This window comes from Marmota monax, unplaced genomic scaffold (genome assembly GCF_021218885.2).
Source record: "Marmota monax isolate L192 unplaced genomic scaffold, Marmota_monax_Labrador192_F-V1.1 WCK01_AAM20220418_F8-fsc00014, whole genome shotgun sequence".
Lineage (NCBI taxonomy): Eukaryota > Metazoa > Chordata > Mammalia > Rodentia > Sciuridae > Marmota > Marmota monax.
In genome coordinates this window covers 12,108,946-12,135,575 of record NW_026695222.1, presented here as the reverse complement: position 1 = coordinate 12,135,575, position 26,630 = coordinate 12,108,946, and the positions used below count along the sequence as shown (strand labels likewise).

Below are 26,630 nucleotides of genomic sequence, written 5' to 3'. Positions count from 1 at the left end.
CCTTACTGTGGTGTGGTTTGGCAGCAGGGAGGCCCGAGTCCTATCCAGGCTCTATGTAGCTTGTCATTTTGGGCAAGGGATCTGAGCTTGGTGCCTCGGTTTCCATACTACTAAAGCAGGTACTCTACCTCCAAGGGTTCGAGGCTGATCTGATAGAGTGCATGGAGCACAGTAGGTGCTCAATAAATGCTCCTTCCTTTTCTTACACACACCAGAAACAAGCTCGAGGAAGGGGTGCGGAAACCTCTTCTGGTTTCACAACATCCTCACATCCCAGCCCACTGAAGAAGCAGAGGCTCAGAGAAACCGGCCTGGACTTGTCCAAGTTCATGAGCAGCAGTGCCAGAAAGGGCCCGTGTCCCCCACCTCCCAACACAGGGACCTTTCTACCTCACCCCGGGGCATAGGACAGACTGGCCAAGTCCCTCCTGCTGAGTCTTTGTAAAATGAGTGACTTGGGGTGAGTGACCTTGGAAGGCCCCTTCCTGCTCCTGAGATGGCGTCAGTGACATTTTTTCCACCCCACCCTGTGGCCAGGACTGCTGAGTGCTAACCAACCGCCTCCAAATCCCGTGACGTATGCTCAAATGGGGGACAGATGGTGAGAATGGGAAGATGGCCAGGGACTGACCCCTGGTGCAGACTCGGCGGCCACTCGCCCAGCACCCCCAGCCCACCTGTGAGCCCGGGCCCCAGCCCACCTACCTGTACAACTGGGCCTCGCTGCCCAGCTGGAATCGCTCGTACTGGGCGTAGGCCTCTTGGCCTTCCCAGTCCTCCAGCTCCACGCGCAGAGAGTAGGTGGCCCTGCTGGTGAGCTGGTGGACGGCCTCATTGCCCAGCCAGTATTCCCCCGCTGGGTTTCCGAAACCCTACGGGGAGGAAGGGACACACCCCTGGCTGAGGAACTGGGCTAGGCCAGGCTCTGCAGCCCCTTATCCAAGACCACTGGGCCAAGGGGTCGAGTTCACTGACCCCTTGTGAACTGGACCTAGGAGTGGGCAGCCCCCATATCCCCGAGGAAGTAGACTCAGACACTTGTCAATGTAAAAGCCCATTAAAAATAATTGAGAGCCGGGCATGGTGGCACAGGCCTGTAATCCAAGCAGCTCAGGAGGCTGAGGCAGGAGGGTCGTGAGTTCAAAGCCACCTCAGCAACTTAGTGAGGCTTTAAGCAACTTGGCAAGACCTGAGTCTCATAACATACAAAAAGGGCTGAGGATGTAGCTTAGTGGTTGAGTGCCCCTGGGGTCAATCCCTAGGACCACTGCCCCCCACCAAAAAAAAAAAATTGAGATCACATTTTTTTGAAGTTCAAGAGCAGACAAAAATAATTGGTGACAACAGAACACTGATTACCTTTGGGGAAATATTGACTGGGAGGGGGCACAAGGGGGTTTCTGTGTGCTGGCAGGGTTGTCTGTCTAGCTCTGAATGGTGGTCAGACGGGTGAATACATGTGTGAAAGTTAATTGAGGTGTACACTTAATTATTTATTAAACCTGTGCACTTGGCTGCATGGATATCAAACCTCGGTTAAAAAAAATTTAAAACTTCATCTGCTACCTAGATGGCAGAACAAACTTTGTTCACTGACAGAGCCACTCTGCAAGGTAGAAATGTAAAGCTAAGAGCGCAAGGAGTGTCCTGTCCCGCGTGACAACAACCAACGCCACTGGCAGAAAGATAATTCAGCACCAAGGACAGGGGCACACCTAAGCCCCGCCCCCCGCTTGAATCAAGCGGTGCCGCAAAGGGTTAGTATCCAGCATTCCTGCGCATGTTTCTGCATCTTTGGCATTTAAAAAAAATTTTTTTTGTTTAGTTGTAGATGGACACAACACCTTTTTTTGTTTATTTACTTTTATGTGGTGCTGAGGATCGAACCGGGTGCCTTACACATGCTAGGCGAGTGCTCTAGCTCTGAACCACAACCCCAGCCCTGCATCTTTAGCATTTTATAAAGATGTTTTTTAAAATATCAATAGATACAAGAACATTCATAAATTTATATCCAATGTATTTATTTTAAGTATTTATCCAATGAACTGCAAGCAAATAATATTTTACTTTTGAAAACTTTTAAGGGTTTTTAAGTCAGCTTGCCCCAAATCCTTCACTCAAAATTCAATTAAAAAAAAAACAAAAAAGGGAAGACTAGCAGACACACTCCTCATCTTGTACACTGCATGTGGGCTTCGAGCCAGCAGTTCACATTAAAGAATTGGTCTTTAAGATGTGGCCATCAATGTGTAAAAAGACAAGGACATCTGATTAAGCAATATACCAGGTGGGTGGGAAGATTTTCTTCTGTCTCCTCCATTTTACATTGGAACAATTTTTTAAGCAATGCACCTATATTACCTGTCCTAAAAGTTGAAACAAAATAAAGTTAAATTTTCAATCTTAGGACATATATCAGAAACTTCAAAAAGCCGGTTCAATTCCAGGGAATGGGGTCCCAGAAAGTGAATATGCACTGGCAAGATCTGTTTGGCTCTAGAAGAGCGGGATTTTTTTTTTCTGGGAAGGGGCGAAGGCACACCAGTCCCCGGCCACAACCCCGAGCCGCATCAGCCCCTCCGGCTGCAAAGCCCCTCCCCAGGTGGCAGTGTCACCTCTTTGTACTCCTTCCAGCTCCTCTGGAAATCCTCGCTGCCATCCACACGGCGCTGGATGATGGTCCACCCGCCTCCGTTGGACTCCATGCCACAGAACACCTGGGGGACAGGGGAGCAGCTGGAATCCCACGGGGGCAGCTGGAAGCCCCTCCAAGTCCAGAGCAAACCAGGCAGTCAAGGGCATCCGCCAGATCCAGGCTGCAATGCCCATGGGCTGTCATCATTTTCTACAGTGACTGACGGGTAGGGGAGGCCTCAGAACCCCTCTCTCCTTGTTTGTGAAAGGCGGGCGTTGACACCTTCACTGTGTGGTCCCCTGCCTCCTGGGCACACTGGTGTGACAGCGAGAATGACAGGGGTCAAGTCTGCAACGTGCTGGGGACACGAGGACTGACTGGGCCTGCGTTATTGTGGCTGGGCTGCTACGAGGACTAAGGCCGCAGCATGAAGTCCCTGGTGTGGACTCAGAGATGCAAGTCCTACCGTCAAGCAGCGTGCAGAGGTTTCCCAAACACCTTCTGGCGCGAGGCACTGGGGATGCCGATACAGATAAGATCAAAAGAATCCTCCCTCTCAGAGCTTGCCATCTATCCCAGCTAGGCCTTCCCGGCCGACCTCGGTGGACAGATTACTTTTCCAGCCAGTTCTGTGCCTGTTCCATGTTCAACGAATACATGTCTGGACTGGATAAGTCATCAGTGAATCAGGGGTCAATCAGCCGTCAGGGCTGGCTCAGTGTGGAGGAGGGTACAGTAGCCCAGACAGACTATTGACTGTGAACATCTGGGCAACTATGAATTAGAGGTAGGTCCTCCTTCTTAGAAAAGGTCCCAAGAAGTGACTCCAGAAGGAGTCACTCAGCAATCTTGGAAGGCTCCCTGGAGGTGGTGTCAGAACAAAGCATTGAATGATGATGAGACTCCCAGAGAGTGACAGGTGGATGGTGTTTCCAGGGAAAAATGAAACAGGAGTAGAGACTGCAAGATGGGAACAGCCCAAGAGAAGTTGTGGCACCTGTTCTGGGGGTAGCAGTGGGTACAGGAAGGGACTCCGAGGCTCAAAGAGGGGAAGCAGTTGCTTCCGGCAAGTGAGTCAAGAGTAAAGCTGAATCTGGGTGTGGTGGCACACGCCTGTAATCCCAGTGGCTCAGGAGGCTGAGGCAGGAGGATCTCGAGTTCAAAGCCAGCCTCAGTACTTTAGTGAGGCCCTAAGTAAGTTGTTGAGATCCTGTCTCTAAATACAAAGATAGGGCTGGGGATGTGGCTCAGTCATTAAGTGCCCCTGGGTTCAATCCCCAGTACCAAAAAAAAAAGGAAAGCTGAGGTGTGAGCCCTGGTGTCTCATCGCCCAGACAAGCTCCTCCCTATTACTGTCCCCAATCTCAGTCATTCAGCCATCTGCAATGCCACATTGTGGAATTTACTTACTTTCACACAGTATATTTACTTTAAAAAATGGAATCCTTTTTTTAAAAAATTTAAATAAATGCTTAGGTTAAAAATATTTTAAAAGGAAATCTTACCAGTACCATAAATAGAAAACTAGTAACACTTGCCTCTATTCAGATGATTTAAAAAACAAATCTAATAAACTGGACACGGTGGCCCATGCCTGTAATCCCAGTGACTTGGAGGCTGAGGCAGGAGGATTGCAAGTTCAAAGCCAGCCTCAGCAACTTAGTGAGCCCTAAGCAAGTCCGTGAGACCCTGTCTCACTGGGGATGTGGCTCAGTGGTCATGCACCTCTGGGTCAATCCCTGGTACTAATCCATAAATCTCCTGAAAGAAATAATGTCATGGGATTCTAGCTGGAGTTTGTGCCCACACAGGGCCCTGGACTTGGTCTCTTTTGTGAGCAGGTATGTGAGAAGGTGCTGAAGACAGTTTGCAGACGATCTGAGCCACTGTCCCTCACATACTCTGGGGGCTGAAAGGATCACGGAGCAGGACATGGCCACCTGCTCCCATGCCCTCCTTCTTCTGGGCTGCCCTGAGCCCTCCCTCCTGACCCCCTGTTCTCCTCCCACCCCTTCCCACCAGGCGACTGGGCTTAAAGCTCAGGACACCTTGGGAGCCCCTCATTGAAACAAGCCCCAGGTGCCAGTTTCCCAGGGGAGCAGAGCCCAGCTCCTGCCTTCAGTGGGACCCCTGTGAGCTGGAGATGCTAAGCCCTGGCATTTCGGTTCTACCTGCTGCACCACCCTTCCCCACACAACCATTTCCTGCAGGAGGTGCTCTGGGAACTTTTCCTTCACCTCCTGATCAGACCCCTGACTAGGGGGCCCCCAAAGGTCGGGCACCCCCACCTCCACTGGCATCTTGGATGGTTGAAAAGCCCGAAGCTGCTGGGGTCTGCCTGGGGAGCCCCAGCTCGGCGCCCTCTGCTCCCCAGCCCCCGGGAGGCACCCACCTTCTTGGGCTCCGAGACGTTGGTCACTCGGATGGTGTAGACGCCGTCGGCGGTGGCTTCGGAGCGGTGGATCTCAGCGCAGTCCTGGAACACCTGCTCAGGGGCCCTCATGGGGGCTACCCGGGGGACAAAGCAAAAGTCAGCTGGAGGTGAGCAAGGACAGGCGGGGACACCCTGCCCGCTCTGTGCAGGCTCTGAGGGGGGAGGGGTGGAGGGCGGGAGGCAATGGGGAGCTGGGACAATGACAGGGGTCGTCCAGGCAGAGAAGAGAAGTTCCAGGAAGAGGGAACCGCGGGGGCAGAGGCCCCCAGGTGGGAACAGTCCTGTGTGTGTGCGTGGGACACAAGGGATGAGGACAGGGGGCCTGGGGCCAAGGCCAGGGAAGGACAGTGACTCACGCCCCAAGATCAGAGCTGGGCTGTGTGAGGGAGGGGGAGGAGCGGAGAGGGCAGAAAGGAGATGAGTCTCCCCGGCCTAGAGCGCCAGGCTGAGCAGCCCCGACCCCTGGGCTGGGGAGGAGCCGCAGGGTCAGAGTGGAGCAGGGCTGGAGGCTGAGCCTCTGAGAGGGGAGCCTCCAGGGGAGGCTGCTCTGCTTTTGGGGAGAGGGAAATGGGCACCGGCACCCTAGGGAGGTACTTCCCAGTTTGCTGCCCTTCAGAGCAGGGTGGGGTCCAGGGGGAGGTGACTGGCTCAAGGACATGGGGGAGGGGAGACGGACAGAGCCCTCCCTTCTTGGAGCTCCACTGAGCGGGGAGCCCTGGCTCCCTCCCAGCCCTCCCTTTCAGCTGGTCTCTCTGCGGCTCCACATTCAGTCTTCTCTGGAGCTGACCACTGGCCATCAAGGGCCTCCTCCCTCTGGACTGTTTTTCTGGGGTCAACAGAGCATTAATTTAACGACAGAAACCACCAGAGTCCTTGGGCCTCCAAGTCTGGCCTGAAAAATAAACGATGAATCAAATACAGAGACTTATGCCTTTAAAAAAATTCTTCTTCTTCTTTCTTTTCATGGTATTAGGGGTCGAACCCAGGGCCTCGTGCATGCTGTGCAAGTGCTCTACCACTGGGCCACATCCAGAGCTTTTTATTTTATCTTGAGACAGGGTCTCACTAAGTTGACAAGGCTGGCCTCCAACCTGGTCGCCATCCTCCTGCCCCAGCCTTCCCAGTAGCTGGGATTACAGTCATGCGCCACCATGCCTGGCTAAAATGCAGAGATTTTAAATCCTCTCTCTGGTTCAATTAGTAGGACCCAATTAGAGGTTTGGGCTGTGATTCTACCAGAACCGGATCTCTCTGTGGAGGCCAGGATGGGACTGAAGTACCAGAGAAATAGGTGTTCAACACCAATGAGAACCAGAAGGCTACCAGGGGGTGGGACTTCCTGTTTGGGCTTCACACATGAACAAATCTCCCCAAATCCTGGCTCTGGGGCACCTGTCTGAAGGAGGCTGTTGTTCCCATATCACAATCGAGGTAACTAGGTCTCCAAATCCACCCCAGCCGGTGCATAACATTTCCTGGGCAGGGGTCTCCACTGCCCACCTGTGAGCAGCCTCCACCTCTGAGCCCCGAGGAGGTGGGGAATTTACACCATGCATTTACACGGGCCCAGCCCAGGTCTTTCCCTCCTGCGTCCCTGTCCCTCTAACCTGCCAAACCAGATCCCGGAGACACCAGGAAACCACTCTCCCCTCCTTCCCCAGCCTCTGCCCCCTGGACAAAGCTGCAGAGTGGCGCCCCCTTCCTGCTGGGCTTCAGGGTGCCTGGCTCCTGTGCCTGCCTCCACCTGTGCTCTACCTGGTGACCCTTCCTCTTTATCAGTTTTTCCGTCTAGGCAGACGGCAAGAGCAGCTCCCGAGTGTCCTTTGCTGGTGACAGGGGAGCAAGAGGACAGGGTATTTGGCAAAGGGTGCCCAGCACACCCTCCCCCTAGGCCGGACACTGGGCGAGCAGTGAGCCGCAGGGAGAGGTCCAGCCCGGCCCTGCACCTTGGGCTGAGCGACAAGCAACGCACACATGGGGACTCCCTTAGGCAGCCTGGCTGGCAGCTGGGCCCAGGCCAGAGTGGGTTCTGGTCACTCCACATCTTATGGCCTGGGAGGGTCCACTCTTCCTGCCCGTGGCTTTCTTAGAACTGTTGACCCGAGGATGGAGCCACAGCGGGATCCTCTGTCCCCAAATCCCTGTCAGCTGTGGCAACTGCAATCCCGTCCTCCTCGCTTGACTCCTGCCTCACAGCTGCCTGTCCCCCAACGGCAAGCCGCAGAGGGAGCCCCTTCTTTGTCTAACTCATTTCCCCTCTCTGGTTCCTGTCCGGGTTTTCTAAAAGGAGTCCCGCCCCGTCCCAACTCCCCCTGTGCTCCTGGCTGGCCTCAGGTTAAAGCTCCTTCTCCTTGGCACCGCCCCTTAGGCCTTCTAAGGTGGGCAAGGTCAGGAACTCTGCTGGCGCACTCCCTGGTTCCTAGCAGCCACCATGAAGATGCACTTCCTTCTCCTTCTCTCAGACACACAGAGGGGGGCGGGACTTTTTGCAAGAGACAGGGGCCATGACTGGGCTGTGCCCTGCTGTATCCCCAGCACTGGGCTTGGCACACAGTAGGTGCTCAACAAACAGTTGGTTGCTTGCCTGCTGGAAGCCAGAGACAGGAAGGCCTTGGCCACCTCAAATGCTGAGGAGCAGCCCCAGGCATTGCTGTCGCTTCTCAAGGAGGACAGGGATGCCTCCTCATCCTGTTGGCCAGAGGCAGGGGCATTAGTGGGAAAGAAGTCCTGGGCTGCATTACATCGACCTCCCGTCATTCCGTTCTATAGGGAGACTGAGGCCCAGGGCAGGGCAGGCCCAGGCAAGAGGGGTGGAGAGTGAATCCTGGAACCCAAACTTGCAGTCTGGGCTACGACGCCCTGGTTATGATCATCACTCCATAAACAGATGAGGAAACTGAGGCCGAGAGTGGGGGGGGCTAACCAGGGTCACGGTGACGTCGGGCAGAGTTTCCACTGGCTTCTTTTAGGATTGCTGCGCTGTTGTTCTTTCTATTTTACAGTCGGGGTGAGTGGGCCGGACCCCTGATGTGTGCCAGCTTCCACCCCCCTCCCCGCCGCGCGCCCCGCCCACTCACCGGTGCGCTCACCCGCCGCGCTCCCGCCGGGGCCCTGCGCCATCACGTGCACCAGGCGCTGCACCAACTCCAGCAGTTGGCGCTGCTGCATCTGCAGGCGACTCGAGTTGCTGCTGGCCAGGCGCAGGCTGCGCTCCAGGACGGCCAGGGCGCCGCCGTGGCTGCCCAGCAGGCGCCGCAGCTGCTCCTTCTCCTCGCGGAGGCTGGCCAGGTCCTCCTGCTGCTGCGTCTCCAGGGCCTGCAACCGCGTCTCCAGCGCGCTGCGGAGCGGGGCGCACGGGGTGAGCCCGTCGTCCGCAGAGCACGCACAGAAGGCTTGAGGGGAGGCTCAGAGAAGGAGCGTCCGGTTCTGGGTTACACTGCCCCGCAGTCCGTGCCCACGTGCCCACGTAGCCCAGACGGAGGAAGGGAGGAAGGAGAGACCCGGCCCCGGAGTAGTATGGTTTGGGATCCAGAAAAGGAAAGAGATCGGAGGTGGGGGGGGGGGGGCACAGCAGCAATCAGACAGTCATTACTAAATCCCAAATATGCTCGTCCTCTGACTCCACAGTCCAGTCTCAGGAGATAGCCTCCAGGGAGCATGGGCCAGGATGCCTTGGGAGATTGCTAGTAAAAGAGAAAAGAAGTGGCTTAGGGCCTCGCTAAGTTGCCGAGGCTGGCTTTGAAATCGCGATCCTCCTGCCTCAGCCTCCTGAGTCTCGGGGATTACAGGTGTGTGTATCACTGCGCCTAGCCATTGCCTCTAGTTCTAACCACCTCTAGTTCTAACCACGTGTTGGATGGTATAAAAAAGAACAAAGGTATTCATGGAAATATAGAGAGATACGGGTGAACATATGGGGGAAAGAGTGGAAAGACCCTGGCGGATACCCGATAACGAGAGAATGGGAAAGAATGTCCCCACCCTGCTGACTTCTGCAGGGTGGGCAGGGCTGACTTTCATTTTTATTTTAATTATTATTCTTTGAGTGGTGCTGGGGATCAAACCTCAGACCTCTTGCATGCTAGGAAAGGACTGCACCACTCAGCCACAACCCCAGCCCTTCACTTTTATGTTATTACAGGTCTCTGTTATTAGAACAAGCACAAAGTTATGGGTTAAAAAACAAAGAGGCATTTTTTTTTTTTTTTAAAGAAAGCTTTCAACTCAGCTCTTCCCCTTTTGGCATTTCATCCTCCAGATTTACTCCCATCTGAGTGAAATGAGATATGGAAGTGTTAGTCACCCTATCACCGGTTGGATCAACAGACTGGAAACAGAAACAACCTCAGTGTCCATTAATTGGGGACGGGGGAAAATAAATACTTTGGAACATTGGGAAGTTGGAGAAAAGAACCAGCAAACATGTCATGAAGTTGTAAAGCCATTTCCAAGGAACTGGGAAAAAATAGGGTGGGATGTGGAGTGTGCTTTAGTGGGGCTTAAAAAGGGGGGAGGGAGAGGCTTGTGCACATTTGCATGTTCATAAGAAGCCCTGGAATAGCCTCCACCAGGACAGAGACTCCTTCATTTATGAATCCCCAGGGTCCTACATGCCTGCACAAGGAGGGCTCAAAAAGTACTTGTTGTTACTCCCTGTGGCTCTGGAGGCTGAGGAAGGAGGATTGTGAGTTCAAAGCCAGCCTCAGCAAAAGCAAGGTACTAAGCAACTCAGTGAGACCGTGTTTCTAAATAAAATACAAAATAGGGCTGGGGTATGGCTCAGTGGTCAAGTGCCCCTGAGTTCAATCCTTGGTACAAAAAAAAAAAAACAAAAAAAACTTGTTGACCAAAAGCAGGGGAGGACTTATAAGAAGCGAGGGATGGGCGGGTGGTCACTGGCTTTAGTGGGTTTGTGGCTGAGGGAGGGAACATTTGACTCTATATCCAGTTGTCCTGACCCATTCTACAGACAGAAATAAGTTCAGCCAGGGCAGAAGGAATTTCCTCAGGCCCCAAATTATGCTACAGGAAGTGAGAATTTGGGTGCTGAAGCTCTAGGATTCTCGCTGTCTTTGTGGATCAAGGCTCATCGATAACATTCTCTGTCTGCACTGATTCTCAGGCACCTGATAACGAGTCCAGAGTAACTGAAAATGTCCCGGTTCTTGCCACCTAGACCTTGGGGTGGGGGAATAGCTATAAGAACCGCCATTAACTGTACCCAGATCAGAGGGGGTGGATGATCTTGTGATGTGATGTGTCCTGGCCAGCACTCGGCAACATCTGGCCCCATGGAGAGGTCGATGCCTTGCTCAGTGAGTAGATTGGCCCTCCTGAGAACTCTGACCTTGGCAGTTTTTCCTCCACTTAACTCCAAACCAAGATAAAATCAGGCCTCAGAAGTCAGATCCCTCTGCTTTATCTATAACCTGTGTCTATTTTTACCTTTGTAATTTAAAGGGTGTGCCCTTGAAGCATATTTGCATATAATGCAAGAACTCTCTGATATTGCAGACAAGAAATTGCTCACTGGTCTCTTCAGGGAAGGTGATCAGATGGATGGAATTAGGTGTATTTATTTACAAATAAGAGAAGCCAGAGCTGGGGTAGTGGTGCACATTTGTCGCCCCAGCCATCTGGGAGGCTAAGGCAGGAGGATGGCAAGTTCCAAGCCAGCCTCCACAATTCAGCAAGACCTGGTCTCAAAATAAAAACTAGAAAGGGCTGGAGCTGCAGCTCAGTGGTAAAGCATCCCTGGGTCCAAGTTCCAGAACCAAAACAAACAACAACAACAACAACAAAACCAATAGGTAAAGCTAATTAAAAAATTACCAGGTGGGTTGTAGAGGACGTAGATTTCATCTCAATAAAGCAGTTAAAATTTATAAAGTAAAGACAGAGAAAGGGAAGAATGAAAGACAATGAAAGATTGAAGGGAAGAAAGGAGGGAAAGTATCAAGGCGACCAAACCCTGGACACGCCTCTTCTCTGCCCACACGATACAGGGGAGCCTGGCCCAGGGCCGCCTGGACCCAGCCCCTGCCCTCCCTCCCTCCCAGTTAGCCTAGGCTCCATGCTCCGTGGGGGTCCAGACCCAGCCTGGCTCTGTGCCCACCCCTGGTCCCCAGCTCGAGAGCCCACCCTCCTGTCCAGCGCCCACCTGCTGCGGCCCTGCAGCCGGTGCAGCTCGTTGCTCTGCTGCAGCAGCTGCTTCTGCAGCTCGTCGGTGGACAGCGAGGTCTCCATCATCTGGACCTCCACGCGCGACGTCTCGTTCAGGACCTAACCCAGCCAGGAGCGGGTGGGACAGGGCTGGGTGAGCCCTAGGGAGCCCTGCCCAGCCCCCACCTGCAGGCCCTGGGCCTGCCACTCTGGAAACACCCACAGGTCACTCACACCTGCGGCCATGTGACCTCACTCGCTCATGGCCCTACGGACTGTCCTCTGGCTGTTCAGGCCCCAGAAGAGGTATCCTTGACCCCCGTAGCCAGTCCTCCAGCAAGTGCTGACAGCCCCACGGTTTCCCTCCACCAACTGCTATGGCCTCCGTCTCTGTCATCTCTTGTCCAGTGTCTGATACTAGCCTCCTTAAAGGGTTTCCCGGTCCCACCTCTGTCCCCTACTATCTATTTCCTACTGAGCAGCCTGATGCAGGCTTTCAAAATACAGCCACTACTCCAAAGCCTTCTGTGACTCTCCTTTAGGGAAACAGAAAAGCCAGGTCCTTGCCCGGCCAGCCAGGCCCCAGGCCACATGCCACATGACTTGTCTTCCTCTGTCATGTTTCTGCTCCTCCTCTGCCTCTCTCCCCCAGTCACTCCACCACACTGGGTTCCTGGTTGTTCCTGGAGCTGCCAGCACAGCCCCACCCCTGGGCCTTTGCACATGCCGTTCTCCCTGTCTGGCGCGCTCTCCCCAGTGAGTAAGCCTGCCTGTTCTGCTCACTGCTGTAAACTGGGGCCAGGCATCTTGAGTGGTGCCTGGTGTTCAGTGGGGGCTCAGCCAACACGTGCCCATCTGCTGCTCATTCCATCAACCTCTTGTCTCTCTCTCTCTCCATCCCTCTCTGCTGCTGTGCCACTCAGAGGGTCCTCCGCACCGAGCTCTCAGGGATTCTTCCTCTCCTGTGTGAGCCCCCAGGACAGGGGTGTGCTGCACCACCCCTCCCCAGGGCCCAGTGCAGACCCGGCACTGCCCAGTGTCTGCCCACCCCTTTGGGCCTGGAGGGTGACAATTTTAGGACAGGGTTTACTAGGGAGAAGATACCAGGGGCTAGAGGCCCAGGAGAGACCTGACCTCACCCAGAGACAGAGGTCAAGACAAGATGGCCTGGGCTTGCTTGTTCCCCCCACCCGCCCGTTACCTTGGCTTCCACGTTGGAGGTGCGGGCCACGGTCTCGTTCAGGAGGTTGGAGCCCAGCTCCAACATGGCGGCCGTTTGGTTCTGGACCATGTGCTGCTGGGCCCACGCCAGCTTTGACCTCAGATTCATCTGGATGTACCTCTCTAGCTGCGGGGAGACCATAGACAGGGGTCATGGGGAGGACTGGGGGAGCCTCCTGTCTCCTGTCCCTCCCACAAGTCTCCATGACGGGCTCAGCTTGTGCCAGGTCACCCAGACTGTCCCCTGAGTTTCCTCCTGGCCCCTGCACCTCTAGTCTCATCACATATGTGTCCATCCTTTGCCAGGCAGCCAGAGGGATCCCGTTAAACCCAAGTCAAGCCACGCCCTTCCTGCGCTCAGTACCATCTCAGGGTTCCTATCTTGATAGAGGAAAGACCAAAGTCCTCATCAAGACAGCATTTTCCTCCGTAACCAGTCTGGTCCCCTGTCTCCCTTTCCCCCTCCCTCCCTCCTGTTGCTCCAGATGCATGGCCTCTGTGACATCCCTCCAATGCAAGCATATGCCAACCTCAGGGCCTCTGCACACCCAGTTCCCTCTGTGTTCCTTCTAGAACCTCCCCCAATCCTATCCCCATCCATGTGGCTCACTCCCCCACATCATTTCAGGTCTCTTCATACACTTATCTCCCCTGACTCTATACTCTTATCTGCCCAATGTCAGCTTCATGAATCAAGGAACCTGGCCTTGCTCGCCACTTTATCTCCGTGTCTGGCATGATGCTCGCTCCACGGCGGGTCCGCTGCACATCTATGCTCAATGATGGACAGGGGGAGCCGCGAGGGTCAGAGGGCAGCGCCCATCTCGTGCCCTTTCCCCAGCTTCCCAGGGGAGGACCGGCCAGCAGGGGTGGGCATCGGGCTCCACTGCCCTTGCACAGTCTCACAGCTCCATTTGCCATCTGTGCCTCCACCTCTGGCCTCCGGTCTGCCAAACAGGGCCGAACGCGGTCTCTGAGGGCCCCACGATGCCCTCGCCAGCTTCACTTCTTTGACAGAACTGACTGCAATTTCCCGAGGGCCAGAGGAGCGGCCTGGCGGGAGACCAGAACCAAGTCGGAAAGGTGGACAGTGTGTTCTGGGGCTCCAAGCTGCGGGCAGAGCGCCGGTCTGTCCTCCGCATGCTGCACACATGCTGGCCTCTGGCCTGTTGAGAGCCACAGCCGGGAGTGGCCCCAGCAAACTTCCAGCTGATTGGCTCCTCTGCGGTGACGCTCATTGGGCTGTTTCCCTGCCCTTTCAGACCACGGAGCTTCTCATTGGGGGACTCTTTTGGCTCCGCCCACACAACCCAGCCAATCGGCCTCAAGAGCGGGAGGAGTGGGGGTTGAGAGGCTCCCCAGAAGCCAGAGGTGGCAGTTGGGCTCTGAGGGAATTCCTGAAGAGCTCCTGTGGTGCGTCCTATGTGTTCTAAAAATAAAGTTCGTTTCTGCTTGACAAGTGGCTGGTGAATTGTGCCCAGCCAGACTGCGGCATTTGGTGGCTTGCACGGGGAATGACTGAGGGTAAGTGATAAGGTAAACTGCTTGCCCCTGAGGGCAGGGCTAGAGGATGGGTAGCCATTTTAAGATTCTTCTTTCTTTTGTTTCGCTTTTAAGTTGCCTGTCCCTGGAGATGAGTGAGACGGAAGAAAAACCACTCACAACTGAGGAAAAACTATTGCGTCTGAGGAACAGATAGGGAGAAAGGACGGATGGACATTTCAGGAGGATAGAAAGGCTGATATAATGAATTTTTGTTTCATTCTGTTTCAGTTTTTGTTTTGTGTTCTCTTAGTGGGTTGTGTTATCTTTATAGTAGAAATATGGGATCAGAAATTAGTAAAAAACAAACCGAAAGAGTGTTAAGTAAATTGTTAGAGGAGGGAGGCACCCCAGTAAAACCAAGAACAGTCAGGGCATACGTTGATACAATACAAAAATGTAGCCCATGGCTTTTTAAGGAGGAGTTGTTGAATATATCACAATGGGACCATTATGGTGAAGATTTAAAAAGAATAGAAAAGAAAAGCCCAGGGACTCTGCCAGTTGGCACATTGCCATTGTGGATGATGATACGATTTTGTTTGCCTAGTCCAATGCCTTCAGTTCAGACTATGGTAGAAGACATGTTAGATCAAGTAAAAGAGAAGGTCTCTCGAGCTAGTCAGACAGAGGAAGAAAATTTAAAGGAGGAAAAGCCATCAGGGGAGAAGTTACAACAGGAGGCTGTTACTAAACACCTTTCTATCACCAGAGGGCGTAAGTGTCCAACCAACAGCGCCACCTCCATATGCTGGGAGGCCCCCAACCCCCGTAGTTGATAGATGGGATCCTGAGACAGGACCTCAAAGAGGGTACTCTGTTATCAAAAAACAGACAAGGACCAGGTGTTTACCCACGATATCATGGAGAAAGGCATTGGGCTCCACTGCCAAAAAACGGACAGGGGGGCCCAATGCTCCGGGGCTCAAGACCACAAATATACGGGGCACTGGAGGAACCCAGCAACACCATCAGGGTAGTGCCCAGGACACATTATCCATTAGATCCCTCACTAGACAAACCAGAGGAAGCGCAGGGTTGGACATCTGCACCTCTGCCAGAACAGTACTAACTCCAGAGATGGGAGTTCAAATCATTCCCACAGGAGTAAAAGGACCTCTTCCCCAAGGAACAGTAGACTTGTTATTGGGATGCAGTTCTACTACACTAAAAAGGACTTATGACAAGTCCTGGGGTAATTGATCCTGATTATGAAGGTGAAATAAAAATTATAGCCAGTTCTCCAAGGGATATATCAGTAATTTCACCAGGAGATAGAATAGCACAGTTATTAATAATACCCAGCCTACATGATAAATTTTCCAGTCATACTGTAGAAAGAGGTTCCAGGGGATTAGGCTCCACAGGTGTAGATTGGGTTATGCTTTCTTTAAATTTAGATTCTCGCCCCTGCTAAAACTAAATATTCAAGGACATGAATTTAATGGGCTACTGGATACAGGTGCAGACCTTAGCATCATATCTCATCAAGAATGGCCAAAACATTGACCATTACAACAAGCCACTCAAATGCTTCGAGGTCTAGGAGTGGCAACTAATCCCCATAGAAGTGCGATGGTATTAGATTGGAAGGATTTTAAAGGATGTAAGGGAACTATACAGCCATATGTATTGGATCATCTTCCTATAAATTTATGGGGACGAGATGTCCTAGATCAGTTAGGACTAGCATTAACAAATAACATCAATTCAAATGTGTCACTATTATGGCTAGACAAGGTTTTAGGAAAGAAAAAAGATTAGGAGAACAAGAACAAGGTATAGCAGCACCAATTCAAATAGATCAAGGAACAGACAGACATGGATTGGGTTTTCGGGAGGGGTCACTGAGACAATAAAAAATTACTTGGAAATCAGAAAGACCAGTATGGGTTCCTCAGTGGCCCCTGACTAAAGAAAAGATACAAGCAGCCCATGACCTGGTCAAACAACAATTAGCAGAGGGACATATACAACCTTCCGTATCTCCCCATAATACTCCCATTTTTGTCATCAAAAAGAAATCTGGTAAATGAAGATTATTGCAAGATTTAAGAGCCATTAATAATGAGATGGTTATTATGGGACCTGCTCAATAGGGGATTCCCCAATTGTCTGCTTTGCCAAAAACCTGGTATGTTTTAGTTACAGATATTAAAGATTTTTTTTTTTTCAATTCCAATTCATCCTGAGGATAGTCCACGTTTTGCATTTACTATCCCTGCACTGAACCATGAAGGTCCTGATCAGAGATATGAATGGAAAGTACTCCCCCAAGGGATGGCTAACAGCCCAACTATGTGTCAAATTTATGTTAACAAAGCAATCCAGCCACTTAGAAATCAAAATCCTGAACTACAAATATTTCACTGTATGGATGATGTATTATTAGCACACAAAGATAAAAAAGCTTTGCTAGAATGTTATGCCACACTTACAAACTTATTAAAAAATTATAATCTAGAGATAGCAATAAATAAAGTACAATTAAATTTTCTAATTAATTATTTAGGAGTTCTATTATCCTCAACCATGGTCCGTCCACCAAAAATTCAAATACGAGTAGAACAACTCAAATCACTTAACGACTTTCAAAAGTTATTAGGAGACATAAATTGGATAAGACCTTATCTAGGCATACCAACAGGAGAGTTGGGACCTTTATTTGATATTCTAAAAGGTCCATCAGATCCAAATTCACCCCGAATGTTAACGCCTGAAGCAAGAAAGGCATTAAAAATCATTGAAACATATATGGAAAATATACATTTGGATAGAATTGATATAAGTTTGCCTTTATTATTTATTGTACTACCAACAAAAAATATTCCTACAGGAGTATTTTGGCAAGAAGGTCCATTATTATGGATACATTTATCTTATTCTCCTAATACTATTCTTACTAGGTATCCTGAGGTTGTAGGACAATTAATACTCAAAGGAATAAAAGCAGCAAAGGGAGTGTTTGGAATTTCTCCCAATAAAATTATTACTCCATATACTATGGATCAAATTGATGAGTTAGCTAATGAGTTAAATACTTGGGCAATAATCATATGCAAATCTAATGTTTCATTTGATAACCACTTACCATCTAATCCTTTGTTGTCTTTTTGGTCATCGCATCCTGTAATTTTTCCAAAAATGACAAGAAAAACACCTATCATGAATGCTCCAAATATATTCACTGATGGGTCAAATAATGGTACAGCAGCAGTAGTTACCCCTGATCAAACTTTTACATTTTTAGTACCCAAACAATCAGCTCAAAAGGTAGAGCTTAATGCAGTATTACAAGCTTTTGGGATGTTTAAAGATTCTGTATTTAATTTATTTTCTGATAGTCAGTATATAGTTAATGCTATAGTATCCCTTGAAGATGCCGGTAGGATTTCCCCTTCCTCTACTGTTTTCTCTTTGTTTTCCACTATACAAAGACTAATCTAGGACAGAAAAGATCCATTCTTTATAGGACATATCAGAGCACATACAGGATTGCCTGGAGCCCTTAGTTTGGGCAATGATTTAGCAGATAAAACTACACATGACATACATATTTTCTCTACACTAGAAGAAGCTACAAATTTTCATAAAAGGTTCCATGTCAATGCTAATACTTTAGAAAAGCGTTTTAAAATAACTAAGGAACAAGCTAGACAAACAATAAAACAATGTCAAAATTGTGTGACCTTTTTACCACAAGTTAATCTTGGAGTCAATCCTAGAGGACTGATACCTAACCATATTTGGCAGATGGACGTCACACACTTGCCAGAATTTGGAAAATTAAAATATTTGCATGTTACAGTAGATACTTCTTCCAGATTTTTGATGGGCTCCCTTCATGCTGGAGAAAAAACTAAAGATATTATAGCTCATTGCTTACAAAATTTTGCCACTGTGGGCGTTCCAAAACAGTTAAAAACAGATAATGCCCCTGGTTATACCTCTACCTCTTTTAAACAATTTTGCTCATCATTTGGCATTATTCATATAACAGGAATCCCATACAGTCCACAGGGACAAGGCATAGTTGAAGGAGCTCATCAAACTATTAAAATGTACTTATTAAAGCAAAAAAAGGGAATTGGGAAGGGGTATATATTCCCCAAAGATAAACTTAAAATAACCCTTTTTACTCTAAACTTTTTAAATTTGGATTCCTCAGGGCTTAGTGCTGCGGAAAGGCATATGTGTCCACAAAATGTACATAAGCCCAAGGTACTTTGGAAGGATATTCTAACAGGACAATGGAAAGGTCCTGACCCAGTGATTGTCTGGAGTCGGGGGTCTGTTTGTGTGTTTCCACAGGGAGAACAGCAGCCAATTTGGATTCCAGAGAGATTAACTAAGGTCCTGACCCAGTGATTGTCTGGAGTTGGGGGTCTGTTTGTGTGTTTCCACAGGGAGAATAGCAGCTGATTTGGATTCCAGAGAGATTAACTAAAGCGATTTCTACAGACCAAAAAGAAGATGATTTGGCTCAAATCCATAACAGCTGATATCCAGAACTCCAGTTTGGCTATCCTTACATCTGTGACAGTGGTTCTCCCATACCTGGAAGCTAATGAAACCAGGATGCTTTTTTCAATATCTATTTTCTTATTGCCCTTTCCCACATCATGAAGTTCTATTTTGTTTTTTGAGCTCATACAGACCTAGGTTAATGTTTTGCTGATCAGTTCTATTTTTTTACTATGGAGTTTTTAAACATTGCAATGGAGATTTCACCTATAAAAAGTTACAAGGCCTTTACTGTTATGTTATGTGTTGTATGTATTATATTATGTGTGCACACTTGTGTTTTGTGTTGTATGTTTGTATGTACATATGTCCATATATCATATATGATGAGCGCTCATGAAAAAATGGATCCAAATTTTTTTTTATTCACGTGATTTAAATGGTTTAATTTAAATTGGGTAAACAACTGTTGAGGATTGTTTTAATATGTGAAAAAAAAGGAGGTTAACAGATCTGTTTGTTTACTTTCACCTTTATTTTTCATTATATTTAATAATTCTGTTCAGGATAATGTAAATTGTTCAGAAAATTGTTTTCTTTTAGTGCCTGCTGGAATGTTACATAATTTTCTCTTTAGCCATTATTGCCAGAATTCCTATCTTCATCCCAGTGCCAGTGAAGACAAAGATAAAACCAATCTACAGCTTCTGCAATAGCTATCACTGAACTGCTTGCAGAACTTGCCTGGACTATGTATCACTTGTATGCATTGTGAACTCACTTGTGTGCATTGTGAACTATCTATTGGTGCAGTGACTTGTGGTAGTGCCGGGGTATTTTTGCTGATGGTGTCATTGGTGGTACAATTTTTCCAAAAGGAGCCATCAGTTGGCTTAGTGTATCCTCCTCCCTTCTGCTTGTGATGGTCATTCAGCTAAAATTGGGGGGCCAACAGAGGTGACGCAAAGAACCTCACCCCCCCACTGGTACAAAGGCCTATCCACAGGTGTGGCTGTATGCTGGACCAGTAGTCAATGACGGGTAAGATCCAATTGCAATGGTACCAACCTAAGACAGGAGGCTGACACCTTGAGGTCAGCTCATCTGATGATGGGTAAGGACCATATGTAGTATTGGACAACCTAAGACAGGCACAGTCCCTAAGCCACATTCTTGTTGTTTAATTAAACAGAGAGGGGGGGATGTTGAGAGCCACAGCCGAAGCGGCCCCAGCAAACTTCCAGCTGATTGGCTCACAGCAGCCCCAGCAAACTTCCAGCTGATTGGCTCACCGTGGCACCAGCAAACTTCTAGCTGATTGGTTCCTCTGCAGTGACGCTCATTGGGCTGTTTCCCTGCCCTTTCAGACCACAGAGCTGCTCATTGGGGGACTCTTTTGGCTCCGCCCACACGACCCAGCTAATCAGCCTCAAGAGCAGAAGGAGTGGGGGGTTGAGAGGCTTGTGGGAAGCCGGTGGTGGCAGTTGGGCTCTGAGGGAATTCATGAAGAGCTCGTGTGGTGTGGCGTGTGTGTTCTAAAAATAAAGTTTGTTTCTGCTTGACAAGTGGCTTGTGAATTGTGCTCAGCCAGACTGCAGCACTGGCCATTGTCCCTGCCCCCTGTGCCTGGCTCCTTTTCTCACCCTCTGGCTCCCAGAGGTCCAGCGGGGCAGCGCCCAGGGTCCTTGGGAACACTGGTGCTCCCCGGGGAGAGGAGGCTGCCGCAGTCTGGCTGGGCACACAATCACGAGCCACCACACAGCTTGTAGATTCAAACAGCAACTCTTTATTCCCGAACTCACACCAGCCGTCTACAATCACGTTCTGGGGAAATCCACGTTCTCTTCCCAAATCCACGTTCTCTGCCCAAATCCACGTTCTCTGCCCAAATCCACTCCCACTGGGCTTCTGTCTCCCAAAATATACTGTCTGAATCCCGTGAGAACTCAAGGGGAACTCAGGCAGCAGGATACGCCCTATTCCCAGCAGGAATAATCTTAAACCTTAAACCTGGAACCTAAACTGGGAATGCCCTAAACACGATTATCTTAAAACCGGGAACACCCTAATCTGCCTTGGTCCTTGAGCAAGGTCACGTACATTCAATGTCACTGCAACATGGGGTACGCTGGCAAGGAAATTGTCATACCTACTTACTTGGCTAATGGCTCCCAGCAGAGGCCATCTCGGCTGGGGGCCTGGCTCTGGCTGCTCTCTCCATGTCCTCTCCTCCTCCACATCCCCTCCCATCCCCTCATAGCCCAGGAGCACTTTGGGAGGAGCATGTGACACTGTCTGATCCCTGTGCGCAAGGGCAGGGCTGGTGGTGCTCATAGAAGTGTTGTTCTCCACGTGTGGTGGCCTGGCCTCCCCTGCGCGCATGTGAGGAATCTCACTGCCAGCCACCGGGCCCCAGGGGTCAGGTACGTGATTGGCCCAACAGTCTGTGGCTTTAACGAGCCCCCGACTGAACCTGACACTCGTGCTCATGTGACTGTGGGATCCCTCAGGGTGGAGATCACAGCAGACAGAGGACCAGACAGACAGGCTGGAGCTTCTCTCAGCCATCGGCCCTTGGCCCCAGCCCATCCCTGTGTAGCTTGTATCTAAAAATAACCCCACAGTCCCCCCTGCATCTGCCACTCTGCTCTACTCCACACAAACTCTTGAACGAGCTGTTTTCTCTCCTCCACACCCATCCTCCCCTTAAAAAATTAATATATTATTATGGTGCCCTTTTTTTGGCGGGGTGCAATGGATTAAACTTAGGGGCACTCAACCACTGAGCCACATCCTCAGCCCTATTTTGTATTTTATTTAGAGACAGGGTCTCCCTGAGTTGCTTAGCTCCTCGATTTTGCTGAGTCTGGCTTTGAACTCGCGATCCTCCTGCCTCAGCCTCCCGAGCCACTGGGATAACAGGCCTGCACCATGCCTGGCCATTATGGTGCCTTTTGCATGAACAAAGAAATGCAAGGAAGCAACCTGACCGTGATGCGGGACTCCTCTGTGCCCACGCCCACCACAAATGGCTCTCCTGTCCAAGAACGCCCCTCCCTCTTTCGTTCACCTTGCTGTGGCCACCCTGGGCACCTCACTCAAGGGACACTTCCGTGTCCTATTTCTTGACCAGTGGGGAGCATGGCCACTGGAGGTCCCACCCTCCCCTGCTTTCCTCCCACTCTCCGCCTCCCCTCTCTGACTCCCCCTTTATCAGGTTCCTACACACCGGGGACTCTAATGGCCATCCTGGGCCCCTGCCTCTCTGCACCTCCTCTAGGTCACGGGTGGCTCCTCAAAGGGGACCATAGGTCTGTGAAAAGAATTCAGAGGCTCCATGACCTTGAGAGAAAAAAATGATGTCTTGGGTTGACTAACTTGTACCTAAAGTCTCCCACTTCCTTCAGTTAAGAGCATGGGCCACAAACCAGGCGGATCTCAGGGGTCCCTGGATTTCGAGGCCAATAGGAATCACGGATATTTTCATACTTAACGCAGTTGGCAACTGTATCGTCAAATAGTGCTCCTTCTCATCGTGATTATGGACATGAGGAAGCCCATCGTGCTATAATTTTATTAAAGATTAGATTTTAATATTTGTTTTATAATTTTAAAATGACTAGATGTTCTGGTGCATTTATTTTATGTGTTTCTGAGGAACGATCCACAAGTATCACTCAAGGCCAAAGGACCCAAGGCTCCAACAGCATCGGGGCCCGGCCAGGCGCCCGACTTCTCCTGGGACTTCCATATCCCCCATGCTGATGGGCCCGTCATGCCTCCCCTGGACTTCTCCCCTGGACATCTCGCCAGCTCCCCTGGCCCTGCACCCCACTCTCCCACCTCTTTCCCATCTCAGTAAACGGCCCACCTGGTTCTGAAGCCCCAACCCAGACCTCCACCTTGACTGCTCTTTTTCTCACATTCACCACATTCACCCTCTGGCGGGTTCTGCCCGCTGTGATGCCAACGCCAATGTGGAATCCTTCGCCCACTCCCTCTTCTCCATGGGCTGCCTCTTTGGATCCTCTCCTTCTAACTCAACTGCCCAAGAATCCTAGAGGTGGCTGGCTGGGGCCACCAGGGGACAGGGCCAGCAGAGCTTCCTAGGCTGGTCCCTGACTTTCCTGTTCAGCAAGAAGCTCCTGGATCCTGGGTACAAACGCGGACCCCCAGGCCTGAGCTTCTGCTCCTGGGGTCGATCACAAGCTCATTCCTGAGCTGGGACCTTCCCGGGCATCTCTCCCAAGCCTCCCAGAGGTCTCAGAAGACTGGTCCCAGGTCCCCACCCACCAGGCCAGGCTCCAAGACTTCTCGCCCTGGGGCTTCTTTAGGCTTTCTGGGGACTTGAGGGTAGTTTGGGGTCACCTCAATTGACTAGAGCTCCCAGAGTACCCTCACTGGTCCCCCATTGGTCCTGTGGCTCCAAGTGTCTGGGCTGGGCAGAGGCCACCCACAGCTGGATCCTATCACCCAATTTGCCATGCCGCCCACAGCACGGGTCCTGGGGCGGATGATCTGAACCAGATGGGCCCAGTTCAACTGGCCGGGGCTCTGGAGATCAAATCCACCAAGATGGTGGGGCTGGGTCTGTCTGGAGCCTGGGCACCAACTGGAAGGGCAGGGGGAGGATTCCAGGGGGGAGAGGGCCCAGGCTCTCCAGACCCTCAGGCCAAGACAGGGGACGGGGTTTAACCTCCCCCACAACCGAGGCCTATGAAGAGGCTGAGCGTGGGCCCTGGGCTACTAGCCACTGCCCTTGGCCCTGGGTTCAAGTTCGGATTCTGCCGCGCTCCAGCCTGGGCCCTTGGAGTTATCACATGTCTCAGAGCCTCACTGTCACATCTGTGAATGGGGAAAGTAAACCCTGTTGGAAAGAAGGCATTTGGAAAGGGCCTTCAAGAGAAGGAGTTTTGCCAGGCAAGACCCAGGGAAGGGAGGGACGGGATTCGAGCAAATCAATAACACCTCGCTCTGATGTCTTTCTATGGAAGGAGGTGCATGTGGGTCCTGGCTGGAAAAAGCATTTGTCAACTGCACATCAACAAATGCAGAGAGGGCAGCATGGGCCCAGGTTTGAGACGCAGCTCTCAGCTTATTGATGGGGGACCTTGGGCAGATGCCTCTGTCAGAGCCTCTTCCCTCAAATGATGATGATCATCCCTCCTAGCTCCAGGTCATCCGGAGCATTCTGGCATGCCAACGGCCCGATGAGTGGTCACACAACCAACGTGTGACCTGTTCTGGTTTGTCTGGGTCATGGGTCAACACCCAATGGTTAAAAAGAACAAGGCTGAGCTTCATTCAGCAGGTGGGCTGAGAAGATGCCCCGGACACACTCCAATGAAAACAGCAGGGTGCTGAGTGCTACCGATAGTGTGGACCTACTGTGTGTAAGGAAGATACACACGATTTTTTTTTTTTTGGCACCAGGGATCAAACACAGGGGCGCTTAACCACTGAGCCACATCCCCAGCCCTTTTTGTTTTATTTAGAGACAGGGTCTCCTCATTAGTTGCTGAGGCTGGCTTTGAACTCATGATCCTCCTGCCTCAGCCTCCTGAGCTGCTGGGATTACAGGCGTGTGCCACCGTGCCCCCTAATAACGCTTTTCTGTAGGCCTGGAGAGGGCTTCTGTCCACACCAGCCTGCGTGGTCTCTCAGAGCCTCAGTTTAACTCTCTGAAGAATGGACACAGAGACGGGGCACAGAGACGGGGTCCTGAAGGACGGCAGCTGTCCTGGCAATCCTTGTGCACCAGGAGAGCTTGGGGCCCCCGCAGTAGCCTCTCAAGGGCACCCAGCCCAGTCCTTTACAGGGTGGCTCTGCGGTTGGCCCCACTGACAGAGGAGCAACTGTGGGCTCAGACACAACAGGTCACAGTCAAGATGCTAGGCTTGTCCCCAGGTCCGCTGGTTTGGAGGGCCAGGTCAGGTGGGAGGGTCGGGGCAGGGCAGTGTGAGGACCAGCCCTCCAGCCAGAAGCAGGGGGGACCCAGCAAGCCCTGCTGTGGGCTTCTACCTGTTGACCCAGCTGCTGGGTCCCCGTCCAAACAGAACCAGGGTTTGGGTGAGCCGGACTGTGAGCCAGGTAGAGAAAGCAGAGATCCCCTGGAGCCTCCCCCTGGAGCCTCCCCCTGGAGCCTCCCCCTGGAGCCTCCCCCTGGAGCCTCCCCCTGGAGCCTCCCCTGGAGCCTCCCCCAGCACACTGCGGAGGGCAGAGACCGCAGGGCTAGGGGCCAGGGCTTCTCCACCCCCACGACAGGTCCCAGCCCTGCATCTCAGGCTGTGTGACTTCAGTCAAATGACTTGACCTCTGTCTCTCCTTTGTAGTGTTAGGCCCAAGCCCTCAGAGGGGTCCCGGCTCCTCTGTCTCTCCGGCGCCCCATATCCCTGTGGTCCCTAGTCTCGGCCACATGCCGAATTTGATGGCCTCTTCCCACCACCGTCACCCCTAGTGGGGCACATCCCCCTCACTGCACTCTCAGCCTCTGTCCTCAGTCCCACAGCCTCTAAAGTAAGCCCCACACGTACGTAACCAGAAGGTCCCGCCCGGAAAACCCAAGTCAGACTGTGGCACTCTGTGCCCCAAACCAGGCGGTGGCCCGTCACTTAGAGAGAAGCGGGCTTCTTGGCAGTTTCTTTTCCAGGAAAACAAAAGTCTTTGCTTTGGAAATTTGCAAGACCACCCCAACAAGCAGGGTTCAAGCCCGGCTGCCCTGGGGGGTGGCCATGAGGGTGAACCTTCTCTGAGCTCGAAGCTGAGCCAGGCCATGGCGGGAGAGCCTTGGGGTGGCACAGAAGGGCTTTAGCAGAGGTGCATCAGGGGCAGTGCCAAGTGCGGAGACGGGGTACCCAGGAGGACCCGCAGGTGCCCTCAGGAACCACTCAACCCTACCCCCCTCCATTCAGAGATGGGGAAACTGAGGCCCCAGTTGGGAGAGGGATACCGCAGAGGACACATGGACTAATAGCCACCTTTGGTCCAGATCTGTGAAAACCTGGGAGTCACAGCTGGTTGCATGACTTCCTGTGCGTGTTTCCATTTACATGTAAATTTTTATGATTTTAATTGTTTTGAATGAGCGATAGAGACACATTGTTCGGAATTCCAAGGAGCCCAAAGGAATGAAATGGAAAACAAATTTCCCAGCGCCGCCCCAGCCTGCGGTTCCTGTCCCTACAGGCCACCGAGGGAGTTTCCTGGGTTTCCTTCCAGAGAAAACTACGCACACCCGCCGCGAGCATGCTTATACCCCCGTCCCCTGCCCTGTAGTCTTCTGGGACGTGGGCTTGGGGACCTGCGCCTGGCTTCTTTTTATTTGACATAATTATGGAGGTTGCGACACATCCATCCAGTGACACTTGCCTGCTGTTGAACAGCTGTGTGCCGGTCCACCTAGGCCACCACTGTCCACTCATCGGATCCCCAAAGGCAGAGCCTGTTGGTTGCTTCCAGGATCTTACCATCACCAAGAGGTTGCTGTGAATGTCTTTGTGCACCTGTCATTTATCACCCCTGCAAGGCTTCCAGGGAAATAGATCCTTCCAAGTGGCACTGCAAGTTCAAGGGTGTGTGACCTGGTGATTGGGACTATTGTTCTCTCCTCGGCTGGCCCAGGGAGTGTCTGGGCAGTTCCACCCTGTGCTTGGAGGAGCCCTGGAGTCTGCAGAGGTGGCCGCAGCAGCAGCCAGAGGGCTTGCAGACTTGCAGACCCCCACTTCTCCCCAGCCTCTTTCTGACTCCCCACCTGCTGTTCTCTACCCCATGGCGGCCCATCTGGGTGCCCACACTGGTTTCTGCAGGGCTCCATGCCACTAGAAACCACCACTGCCACTTGTCATTTGATTCCCCAGGAATATCAGCCCCCGTAGTGCAGGGCTTCCCCTGCCTCATTCGCTGCCACAGCTCGAGGCACACAGGTGGCCCTCAGTCAAGAACAGGCAAGCAGGAGGAGCACGAGTTCAAAGCCAGCCTCAGCCACTCAGTGAGACCCTGTCTCTAAATAAAATATGAAACAGGGTTGGGGATGTGGCTCAGTGGTCAAGTGCCCCTGGGTTCAATCTCTGGAACCAGACCTCCACTCCACAAAAGAACAGACGAGCTGGTTTTATACACGGGCACCAGATTTCCACGGACCAGCTGTTTGGTAGCTAGAAATAAGGTTGG

The 26,630-nt window shown here is 51.5% G+C and overlaps 1 protein-coding gene across 1 annotated transcript in view; it reads right to left on the bottom strand.

Moving 5' to 3' along the window:
• Window positions 1-26,630, bottom strand: part of Angpt4 (angiopoietin 4) — a 41,796-nt gene that overhangs the window by 4,077 nt on the left and 11,089 nt on the right. Inside the window, exons 2-7 of the mRNA XM_046433035.2 lie at window positions 12,436-12,582; window positions 11,233-11,354; window positions 8,162-8,409; window positions 5,031-5,146; window positions 2,619-2,720; window positions 706-872 (exon numbers count right to left, since the gene is read on the bottom strand). Coding sequence (XP_046288991.2) covers window positions 706-872; window positions 2,619-2,720; window positions 5,031-5,146; window positions 8,162-8,409; window positions 11,233-11,354; window positions 12,436-12,582 — 902 coding nt within the window. The remainder of the gene's footprint in view (window positions 1-705; window positions 873-2,618; window positions 2,721-5,030; window positions 5,147-8,161; window positions 8,410-11,232; window positions 11,355-12,435; window positions 12,583-26,630) is intronic.